General features: G+C 47.0%; 1 protein-coding gene across 1 annotated transcript in view; it reads left to right on the plus strand.

The window, feature by feature from the left end:
* The window catches only part of LAPTM4B (lysosomal protein transmembrane 4 beta), a 761,683-nt gene that overhangs the window by 636,339 nt on the left and 112,761 nt on the right, over positions 1-12,583 (plus strand). The window contains exon 6 of the mRNA XM_069621405.1: positions 9,707-9,802. Within this exon, the coding sequence (XP_069477506.1) occupies positions 9,707-9,802 (96 nt within the window). The remainder of the gene's footprint in view (positions 1-9,706; positions 9,803-12,583) is intronic.

A 12,583-nucleotide genomic window follows, 5' to 3' on the forward strand; every position in this document is an offset into this window, starting at 1 on the left:
AACCCCCGTTTTATGAATTTTAACATTAGGATCTATTGGATTCTGGTATTTTTTATATTGAATTGTAATAACATACATTTTATCTACAGTTTATATGAATTTGTGAAGGAGGCTCTCCTGAGATGGGAAAATCTATTGAGCTACGTCCAGTCCTGAACTTTACTATTGTTTTCACAAATTTATTAGAGGCTTTCTCAGCATGGTTTTACCTATGTACCCTGTTCAGTTTTAAATGTGTGTAGGTTTGCAGTGTCTTTATGACAGTTTTTCTTTGTTAATTTAGTAATCTGATTCAATAAAGTCTTTGTTCATAACTTGACCTCCTCCCTTTGATCCTTTCTTCTTTGGACCTTGAGTACCATAAAATGTAGGATGCTGCTCTTGATTTTATTGACTTTCACCTTTCTATTCGCTCCTTTTCTGTCACATGGAAGAGAGCTACCTCTGATCATACCCCACTCATTGTTGGTGTCCCCCAAAGCTCTGACATTGGCCCACTGCTCTTCAACTTCTGTACCCCCTCCGTTAATAAGTGATATCTGTTGTGTTCTCCTATCACCCTTTAAGTGTGACACGCAAATCAACTTCTCCTTCTCTTCTCCCCTGATCCTTCTGAATAGATCTCTGGCTGCCTTTCAGCATCCATCACAGGATGGCACTTCGTTCTCTCATGCTGATCTCAATATAGACCAAGTCCTCCTGGCCTCAACACCCCCATTTCCTCTGCTCACCAGACTCATTTCCCCCTGGCCTGTTCTGCCTCTCCCCAAGCACGCAACCTTGTTATCCTTTTCAACAGCAGTCCCAATCTTCCACACTCCTTCACTGCTACCACCAATGCTACCAGTGTATACCTGTTCAATATCAGGACAATCCACCATCTCCCCACCTACAATCTTGCCAAAGCCCTGATCCTAACGCTGGTTCAGGCTCCTCTTTGGCCTCCACCTTATTCCTTCTCCCCACTAGATACAATATTAAACTATGACACACAACCCCCTCTGTAACCTCCCTTGCTTCCCTCTCGCTTCTGAATGCTGGGTGGTTCTCTATGAAAAATTGCCTCCTTTCCAAATTTCTTCTGCTTGTCTTAATATTAAACGGTCTATTCTCCCTTTGAAATACAGTCTGTCTTGTGTCTTCTTACATTTCTGGTTTATGTAATATCAACCAGCCAATTGTTCATCACTTTTTGTATTCTCCTTTTATTCCCCCTGTATAAATACTGCATTGAGTCAGCTTTTGTTTGAGATGTGCTAATTGGATGAGAGAATACATTACTCCACTTTCAATTTTGAAAGAAAGGCAGAAAAGAATCGTTTATCAATGAGGAGCAATTAGTCAGTGTAGTCATTGATACCTTGGTGTGTAGCTGCAAGCACACCTACAATGTTGAACTAGGTGGGTACACAGTCTTCTGGGTGAGGTGCTTGAAGTGGGAGATGGAAGAGCCTCGTTTATGGGCATTCTAAAGAGCATCCTGTTTGTGAATTTGAGATGTGCTATAAAAAAGGCCAAGAAACGCTCCAATATTTCATTACTAGCATGATGGAAAAAAATGTTTTTAGAATCTGGCCCTTTGAGTGCGAGATGTTGCCTGGTCATCTGGTCCGATGTTGTGGTCTGGATGAAGGAGGATACTTTTGTAGGTCCTTGATTGGAATTCAAGAAAGTATTAGTTGACATTCAAAATGCACATCTTTGAGCACTGTGGCATATTATGAATATGAAAGAACAGTGGTTGGTAACTTGAACGCCCACTACAGGTGTTTTACTGCTGCATAAACAGAGATTCAAGATTTTAAACAAATCTGGCACACATGTGGGGGGTGGCACTGTTGAGCAGCCCAAGATGGCTGCTTAGTTTCCGAGCTCCGTGTGGCTCTGGCTGAAATCCGCCATCAACTGCGGTTCTTCTTGCCATCGTTGCATAATTATTTGTGGAGCCGCTCCTGCATCCTTCCTGATTGCCCCGCTTCAATCCCGGCCCGAATCGGTCCCGGCAAGCCTGTGTACCAGGCTCGTGTGCCGGCAGACTGTTGGCCTACGGGGCCTCTGCGGGCGCCTGATTTCTGCCTCCTCCTCCCTCCCCTCTTACATCTGCTGCGGACGACTACACCGGTGTGTGGTGGGTCTGTGCCCGCCCCCCTGGAGGCTCCCGCTGCATGAATTGCGCCGGCCCACCTGAATCGGGTCCTTGCCATCTGCCGCAGCGTCCCCCCCCCGGGAGTGTGCCGTAGCGCGGGCGGCCGCCGCGGGGGCCTGTGCTGGGGCGCGCCCCGGCTCCTTCTCCTGCTATCAGCGCCGGGGCGCTCATTGTTGTGAGGCAGCTGGGCTGAGCCAGGCTGCCTTGAGGATACGAGGTCTGCGGTCCTGGGCTGAGGACCTTGGGCTCAAGGTGAGGAGCAGGGGGGGAGGTGTCCTGTGCTGCGGAGCTCACGGTGCCCCGGGCTGGCCATCATTTTTCTGCCTCGCTGTGCTTGGGAGCACTACACCTCTCACCATACCTTGGAGTGGGGCGTCTCGCAGTTGGCTGCTCAGTGGGCCTGCGCTGTAGCGCGCCCCTACCCCTTTTACTGCCATTAGCACCAGAGTGCTCCTCCTGACACGTTGTGAGGCGGCTGGGCTGGAGCTTGGCAGCCTTGAAGATTTGCGTCCCGTGGTCCTGGGCTGAGGACCTCGGGCCCGTGCTGCGGGGCTCACGGTGGCCCTGGCTGGCCCTCATCTCCCCGCCTAGCTGCTCTTGTAAGCCCTGAAGCTCTCACTCTACCTTGGAGTGGGGCGCCATGCTTGGACTGCCTGCCCCTTTGAGGGCCCCCGGGGTCCCTGGACACTGTGCGCCTCGCCGCCTCCCATTGCTGGAGCCCCAGTCTGCACTGGGTTCCCCACCTTGCGCAGGCGACCCGGGGCTGTGGTGCCCCTGAAATGGTGGGGTATTGGTCCTGCACCTTCCCCCCTCTCCACCGGGGGCTCCTAGCGAACTGAATCTTCGCAGAAATCCTGGACCTAACTGAAAAGCGAACTCCTCTACAACAACTGCGCAAGTTTTTCGTTTGGGAAACTGCTCACCCCTGCGGGTTGGCCGCCTCCCCCTGTTGGCTCCCATGCTTACTATTGTGGCGCCTGCCCTTCTGCCTTCACTGCTGCCATACTCTGCCCATGCCGCCGCTGCGGGTGCAGTGCTCGACATCTGCCATCGCTCTGACCCCCCGACCACTCGCCTCTTTCTAATTGCTGCATCTGCGGGCCCTGCCTCACGGAATCTGGTCTTCTGGCTGCCACTGGGGCGGCCCCCGTTGTTCTTTGACAGTTTAGTCCCTTGGCTGCTCTTTCCCCCTCATTGTCTGCCCTGGTGACCCTCCGCCATCATTGAGTCTCTGTTCACAATGCCAAACAGATCCAGAGGGGCCTCTGGGAGGGGCGCCATGGATAAATTTGCCAAGTCTGTCCCAAGGGTGGAGACAGGGCACACATCATCCTTACAGGAGGACCCGAAAAAGTGATACTCCCTCGGGGGCAAGGACCCCCGATCTGACTACGCTCATGGAGTCCATGGCCAAGAACTTTGCTTCCTTTCACGAGAAATTAGACGATGTTAACCCTAAAGTTGCCTCCCTTAAAACCTGAGTGGACCAGGCGGGCACCAGAATTACTGAAGCTGAGAGTAGAATATCCACGAATGAAGATGAGATCCATGTGCTGCAGAGTACTGTCGCCTCCTTGTCGCGCGACATGAAGAGTGTGAGAGCTAAGTGCGACGACCTCGAATCGTGCTCTTGCAGAAATAACCTGTGCATAATTGGGGTCCCTGGGAACACTCTTAAGGGGCGTATGGAGGACGCTGTCGAGGCTCTACTCAAGGATCTACTAGGCAATCCGGCTCTCTCACCGTACTTCACTGTTGAATGTGCACACAGAGCCCTGTCACCGCACCACAAGCTGGGGGATATCCCAAGGCCCATCATCGCCAGGATTCTTAATTACCGGGACAGAGACCTTATCCTCCGCCTAGCTCGTGAAAAGGGAGACCTACGCCTTGAGTCCCACACCATCAGGATCTTCCCAGACTTTTCAATAGCAGTGCAGTAGGAACGGCGCCAATTCCTTGGAGTTAAGAAACTGCTTAGAGAACGAAATGTTCCATGTGCCATATTTCCGCCACGTCTCAAAATTACCCACAACGACAAACTGTACTTCTTCACTGTCCCGGACGAAGCGGTAAAATTCATCAAAGCACACATGCCACTTCATAATCCGGCTCCTGGCCACGCCAATGATGACTAACCGAATGTGACTCTGCCTGGCAAGGCCTCGCCTGGCTGGTAATCCTTCATTGCACATGAGACGATGGCAATACCTACCAATAATCATGCGAACTAGGCCCCCTTGACATACTCCTGGGCCGCGGCCCGACTAAGGCGCCGGGGTCACCGATCTCCGTCTCCCGTCTGGGGAGTGGAGCTGGTCCCTGGCTTTGGATGCTTCTTCAGTCATACCTTGCTTCAGTTGGCTTACTTGCTCCTGGGCCTTACAAAGACTCCGTACTCCGCAGGAACCCGTTTTTGACAGCCTACACTGTCCCACATAACGTTCAAGCAACAGCGCACCTCACTGCAATTGCAATGCTTATATTTTGTTGGATGTTATTGCTTGTTGGGCCCTGGTAGGGGCATATCCTCATTGGATTCTGCCCTCCGCCCCCTACTTCTCAGTGAGGGTCAGTTTAGTTGTTGGCACATGCATCCTGGGGGGGGGGTGATTTCCACTGCAAGTTGGGGGTGGGCAGTGAGAGTGGGGGGTGGTATTGTTGGGGACTGGGGTAACAGTATTGTAAATGCCAGGGGCAGTTTGGCAGAACGCACGACATTGGGGCACCCCCGCGGGGGCTTTCTTTATTCACCATGTAAGATTCAGCAGCGGTTGTGGGATGTACCCTAGCCTCCCGAAATATCCATAATAGTGATGTTTTGGAATGTCCGGGGTTTGAGTAACTACACCAAGGCGCGCAAGATCATGGCTCACGCCAACAGGCATGGCTGTAAAATATTGCTCTTGCAGGAGACACACTCTAAGGGCCCTCTGGCTTGGTGCATGGCACCATCATGGGGTCCCCATAGATATGCCACCGCTTACTCGACTCGCGCCAGAGGGGTATTGACAATGATCCATAGGTCACTCAAGTTTGCACTCCATAAGAGTTATATAGACCCAGAGGGAAGGTATATTATCCTACATTGCGCAATAGCTAACAGGGAATACTTGCTGGTTAATACTTATGGCCCTAATGTGGACTCTCCCGACTTTGTTGACCAGGTGGCATCAATATTGCTGGGTTACGTGGGGGTGCAGATTATCTGGGGGGGGGACATGAATTTCATATTAGACACCACACTGGACCGTACAGGCACAGCCCCCAGACTGCTTTCCAGCGCGGCGCGCAGGCTCCTGGCACATAGCACCACACTTGACATTCGAGAAGCGTGGTGGGTAATGCATCCGCAGGCGCGTGAATATACTCATTACTCCTCTGTACATGACAGCTCCTCCAGAATTGACATGTTCTTTCTGTCTGATACTCTGCTGGGGAGGGTGGCGGAAACTCAAATATTGGCGCGCACCATGTGGGACCACTCACCGATCCGGTTGTCCTTGGATATGGGAGTGCCTGCCCCCACTATTAAAACATGGCGTTTCAAGTCCTCGGCTTTACAGGACATAGTATTTAAGGCTGATATTCTTTCAGACATCCAGTCCTATTTTAAGCTTAATACACCGCAGTCTACTTCCTTGGGGGTCCGTTGGAAGGCTTTCAAAGTCTTCATTAGGGGAATGTCCATATCTAGGGAGGCGGGAGTTCTCAGAGCCATAAGAGCGACCCTCGCCTGCTCTGAAATCAAATTACGCGAACTTGAGAGCGTGCATCCTGCGTCCGTTGACCCTGCCACCCTCTCCCGGATCAGTGAGGAACTCCAATACTTTAACGAGCAGGCCGCCAGGGAAGTTCATTATTTCAGTCGTCCACAGGCGGCTTGTAAATATGGAGAGGGGGACAGGCCCGGCAGGACGCTGGCTGCATTGGCTAAGGGGGAGTGGGGCCAAGTTCAGATTACTAGTGTCAAGGACAGCCTGGGTTCGGACGAGTCACTCCGGCTGGGCACCCTCCCCCTGACACTGCGTGAGGCCGTCATTACGGTCTTGCTCAAAGCCGGTAAACCCACTGACGAGTGTGGATCGTATAGGCCCCTCTCGCTAATGAATTTGGACACCAAAATCTTCGCCAAAGTGATTGCTAACCGCTTCCTCCCGGTCATGTCGTACATGGTACACGACGATCAATCAGGCTTTGTATCTGGGAGATCAACATCCCACAACATTAGAAGGCTGCTCAATGTCATGTCGCACATTGACCAAAGGGCGAGTGCGGTTGCGGTCAAGCTGGATGCCCAGAAGGCGATCGACATGGTGTCTTGGAAATATATTAGGCTAGTGCTGGAAACTATGGGTATAGGGCCCAATATGATAACATATATTAAGCTGTTGTACACTTCCCCGGTGGCCAGGGTTCGAGTTAACTCCCAGACGTCCGGTCTGTTCCCTCTCTTTAGAGACACACGATAGGGATGCCCGTTCTCCCCGATCCTGTTCGCCTTGGCAATAGAGCCGATGGACGATTACATCAGGGAGCGGCACGCGCGCAAAGGGGTACGGCTGAAAGACTGCCCTGAGATTATCTCGCTCTACGCAGATGATGTACTACTCTACATAAGAGACCCAGCTGTCCATCTAGACCAATCTTACGTGACATCACCCGTATAGGTACATATTCCGGGTTCACTATAAACTATACTAAATCCGAGATCTTCCCCCTTACTAGCTCCACGGTTCAACCCACCACTGAGTACCCGCTCCGCTGGTCCCCGAACCTCATGTTAAGGAGGGAAATGTATGCAATCCTGGGGAATCCTATCTCCAAATGTTCTACCTGTGAAGATTCACCAGGTATCCTCACACCACAGACGTTTTTATGGGAGGGCAAAAGGGGCACTTGCCCAGGTCCCCCACCTTGGAAGGGGCCCCACAAGGCTGCCTGATATAAAGTAAGATTCCATTGTTCACCAGTCTTAAAGCGCACGTCAGGATATTTTATGCGGTGCTGCTGAGGCTCTAAACCCATTGCCTTTCTGTTTTGGCAAGTACATTCTGCCTTGATCAATTCATCATGTATTGCTTTCTGTGTTCACTGTGGTATACATAGTTAGTGTGTTCCTTATGGAACACTCTTTTCTTCCTATGGGAATTATGTTGATCATGTGCAATAGGCAATGGTGAAATGCATATTGATAAATTGAGTGCCACAATGGTTCAGAAGTTAGCTCAGTGTGTGAAGCACCCATTGCAGAGATATGTGTTCATATACAAAATTAGAATATCACATTCCAGCAAGACTGGCTGAGCCTTTCCTATGTCTAAAGTTTATAAACCTGCCTGCATATGTACTTGGTTTTGTAGAACAACATCTGCTATTATCAGCAATGTACCTGTACCAGATAGGGGGTGCTATATAAACTAATATATCATCCGTATGGGGAAGGTCTAGAAATTGGTTTGTTCAGATGGGGTATTGTAAAACATAGGCAATCGCCTCCAATGATTGCATAAACTGTTAGTCCAAGAGGTGAATAAGTATCCAAATTCAGGACTCTGGAACGACAGCGTTAATGTTTGTATCCAGGATTTGCCATCAGTCGATACAGTGATCCTGATCAAATTATCTAATATATCTTACATTACTGTGCTGTCTGTTGTGAAGTTTGCCTTCTTGCATGCTGCTGGTATCGTTTATCCCATTACTTGATCTTTCTTCTTATGTAGGCCATTTGGGTGGAAGGGTTGGTAGACAGAAGAGAGCGGACCACATGTTGCAGGCCTCCGGAAAGCATGTTTTAAGGTCTGCTTCCTTGACACAAAAAACGGTTTGCTCTTGGTAAAAGTCAAAGGTTTTTATGCACATTTATAAATGAAAATGTCACAAGCCATTTTTCTGGAAGTATTTAAAGCTTTAAAATACAAAAGACAAACCAAGATTACATTTGTTAAATCACACCTATTGGTATGCTGGTTCTTATACACTTCTTGATGATGGAGAGAATGAAGCTAGAATCATTCCCATTTTGCATAACACCCTTCTATAATATTTTGTTTAAAAATTGTCATGTTTGGTAATGTGATTCGTCTACATTCCAAGTGCGTTTTTTTTTAATAAAATGAGATTGTTTTAGTTCATGGTAAGAACTGGAAAACAAAGTGTTCAAATGCAGAAATTGCAGAGTTGGCACAAATCCCAGCTTCACCCCTTCACCCCTTAACCAACGTGTGATCCTGGGCATCTCATTTAATCTTGTATTGCCTAACCTCTCATCATTGCCAGTCCCTAAACCTTTCAAAATTGTCAGACCGTTCGAGTGATTTCCTTCTCATGGTATGATCTTCATAAAAGCCTTATTCATGGTTTCACTGTGTTAGTAGTGAGCATATTTATATTGCACACCACAGGCATTTGTTCCTTTGATATCTAATGGCAATACTATTTGAAAAGCATATCCCACTTCTAATCTGTCGGTCTGGATAAAGACACCTTCCTTGTAGCTTCTAATCTGCATCCACTATCCATGCTACGGTATGTGTAGCATTCTCCTTCCTTCCAATTGGTGGACTCTCTCCATGCATGAGCACTTTTGCATTCTGTGAGGAAGCTAATGTGAGTTCTCTGTCTATTATGGGTTACATGTACCTTTTACATACAGTCCTGTTTTAATACTACACCTACCATCCTATATGTTATTGAAAAAAAGTATCCGGTATGTACTAGAACAGTAACCCCTTTGTTGACTGGTAATGTTGGTCTTCAAATGCTACATGTTTATCATTCTGAGTAAAGCAAGAATGAAGAGGGCAAGTGGACTTAAAGTGAGTAAATGTGCTTATTATGCTGCGAGACAGCATATCAACCTATAGGTTGTGAGCACAGCGGGTGGGGGGCGCGACCAGTATTCTTGATCCCTTCATTCCTTTGGTTTGGTGACGGGGGCCCCAAAGATGTCCGTGCCCAGGGCCCCAAAAGTGCTTAAAATGGCCCTGCCTCACACAACTTGTTCCTACACAAGTGAAAGACCGTTCGAAATGGGATAAATCTGTTTTTTCAGAGGACTACCATCCTATGCTGATTGAATTACATGTCGGCTGTAGATCATGACTAGGGACTGATATGTTTATAAAGTCATGTATTTGTCCTGTTTGTTTCATGTAGTGAGCCATAAGGATGTCTTGTCTTGATATTATGCACCTTATTAATAATTCCTGTTCTCTTTTATGGGAGGAAAGGTCCATGCGGTAATAAAAAGTTCTATTTTCCAAGCAGACATGTCCACAGTAATACAACAGTTATGTTTGTTGGAGGTCTGCCTGTAGTAATAAGATAGTTCTGCGTTTTTCTCGCAGGCCTGCCTGTGGTAGCAAGAAGGTTCTGTGTTTTTTTGCAGGCCTGCCTGTGGTAGTAAGAAGGTTCTCTGTTTTTCTTGCAGGCCTACGTGTGGTAGTAAGAAGGTTCTGTGTTTTTCTTGTAGGCCTACCTGTAGTAGTAAGAAGGTTCTGTGTTTTCTTGCAGGCCTGCCTGTGGTATTAAGACAGTTCTGTGTTTTTCTTGCAGGCTTATCTGATTAGCTGTGTTTGGAACTGCTACCGGTACATTAACAGCAGGAACTCATCTGATGTTCTAGTCTACATCACCACCAATGATACCACGGTAAGCGTGCCACCCTTGCTGCCAATGGGGAAACTGTAATGCATTTCCTGAAGACAACACTTACGCTATATGTTCATAGAGAATGTCATCTGCATGTCACTCCTGATGAATTATGCTGACTTTGTGTACACACCTGTTGATAGCTAACTCACATATTAAAGGAGAGGAGAACTCACGCTTGGCATTTTTTGTTACATGGTTGTAACCCTCTTTTGAAAATAGTTGTATCAGTACATTTTACTGTAGCACTTCTCATCACGTTCCTTGTACTTCAAAGCAGCGCAATCTTGCCTAACTTGATACTACTCTATTTATGGAAGTTGGAAGGATGAAGGGCTGAGCCAGTACTGCCAGGATGTGAACTGCAGGTTGCACACAGTTCTAAAATGAGCAGTGGCGTATTTAGGCTTTTGCCTGCTCTAGGTCCAAATAAGTGCATATGCCCCCCAAACTTTACTCTACCTCTGCCAGACTCTGCCCTCTGCCAGACTCTGCACCTGCACCATGTAATATATTACAGACAAAATTCAAAGACTGCAGAATAACGCGCTGAGGGCAGCATTGAACATCCCTTACAGAGAGCATATTACCAAATTCAGCAAAGATTAACTGGCTGAAAATAACGGACAGAATCCTCCTCAAAACAGCATCCCTCACCTCCAAATGCCTGAATAACCTAGCACCCCCATAGCTAATGGATAAAATGAATAGGAGAACAGCTACCCGTCCCACGAGATCTGCTAATTCATCTCTGTTAGAAATTCCTAGGTTCAAACGTTCGACAGCAGGAGGAACCAGCTTCCCAATCAAAGCTGCGGAATGTTGGAACAAGCTACCAATCGCCCTCAGACTAGAACAACCCCACCCTAAATTTAGACACAAGATACTCAATTGGCTACACACCAACGACACCTAACTGATGACTTACACCTCTACCTATCTGGCCCATACTCGACCGCTGCTTTTTAGCCAAATCACATTGTACTTTGATTAACCGTGTACGCATGGTTGTCTGCTTCGTCATATTTTTATGTACCATGAACACACGTTGACGCAGATAGGCAAGGCTGCGCATACATATGTGTATATGTACTTACGCACGCACAGATACTTATGTTAACGTGTCCTGACTCACCAAGACTACTGCTATGTATTTGATGTACCCTGTATCTTGTATTTCGTCCCTACTGCAATCACCTGCTCTACGGACTCACCAAGACCATTGCTATGGACTTGATGTATCTGTTTTCTTGTACTTTGCTCCTATTGCAATTACCTGCTCTAAGGATTGCTTCCTTGTACTGTAACTAAGCTTTAAGATGTCCTGTTTCTGTTGCGCCCGTCTACCTAAGGGCTTGGTGCGCATTACCAGATAAATAAACAAACATATTCCGCCCCTTCAACAAACTCTGTCTGAGTTGTCCAAACTACGCCTCTTCACCCACAATTTGGCTCCATAACATCATAAGGACGTTTTTAAGGTTTTTGGGATTATAAAGTTATTGCTTCCTCTCTATTAATTCAAGCCTGTCATCTTCTATGTTATGTCAGTTGAAAAGTGTTTTCAGATCCCTGCTGCCAAATATTTGGCGAAGGCAGTGTGTTCTACAGTTGAGTGCACGAGAGGTTATTGTTACGGCTAATTGTCTACTGTCTGTTAAGTTTGAAAACCATCTTTTAGAGGAAGTGATAAGAACATAAGCTGTCTGCCAACTGGACACGAGAGAGAGACAGTTGGAATGAGGAATTTTGGTTTCAATGCTTTTATCTGGTTTCTCTCAAGCATTGCCTGCTGTCACTCGGAGAAGCACTGGGACCGGTCTGTAATATTAATGCAACATAACTACATGTCTACATCCAGTCTTGTCAAATGGTAAAGTTTTCATATGAAATATATACAATTGGTACAGACACATCTTATAAAAATGTTAAATAAAAAGAACTCATGGTTACAGATCTGGTTTTAGCAGGGTGCAAAATGGAAATAAGGCAAGTTACCTGCTGCAGCCGATGTACCTCCAATCCTTTGGGCTGGAGCGCCATTAAAATATTGCAAAATCACAAGTGAAGTTTGTAAACTCTGCCTGGGCATAAACACCTCATTAAAGACAGTTGGAGAAGGTTCTTGGAATCTTTCGCTGTGAATACTCGCGATGGAGAAACAGATAAGGGCGACCCTGAACATTCATGTGTGGGAAGCAACAGCATTCCTCGTAGCCGCACAATGCAGGCCCCTTTTATTACAAATGATGTGGTACATACGGTTTACATAATTGCAATTGCTATTTGTGCAATTGTTCAAAATACCCAACACTCCAAGAGTAAAACTGAGCAAGGGATCGGGCGTTCCAGCACAATATTACCTTTGTTGGTGTGGTTTAGGCTATGGGTCTTGCCAGCTTGCTTTTAATGTAAAGTAATTTAAAATGTTTAACTCTGTAGAGTTGGTTGGACTGTACAATACATGGGATCATTGTGAGATGTGTGGGTATAGATATAGATGTCCTGCAGTCGTTTGCAGTACTGTTTCACAATAAAAGTCCTACCTTGTGTTTAAAATATAATTAATGTAAAGATTACATATAAGCATCATAGTTATGCATTCTGTGACATACTTTGCAGTTGGGTCTCCTGGTAGTACTGAGCATGCAGCTGAATGTCATCAAATACACATGATCAACCCAGCAGAGATGCCATTTGCCTGCTTAGCACTGAGCAGCTTCTGAAATGATGGCTGAATGGATATCTTTATGGGACACCTTTACAGCTGTGAAACTATTA

The sequence above is a fragment of the Ambystoma mexicanum genome, chromosome 5q (assembly GCF_040938575.1).
Source record: "Ambystoma mexicanum isolate Mex_15411 chromosome 5q, UKY_AmexF1_1, whole genome shotgun sequence".
NCBI classification, from domain to species: Eukaryota; Metazoa; Chordata; class Amphibia; order Caudata; family Ambystomatidae; genus Ambystoma; species Ambystoma mexicanum.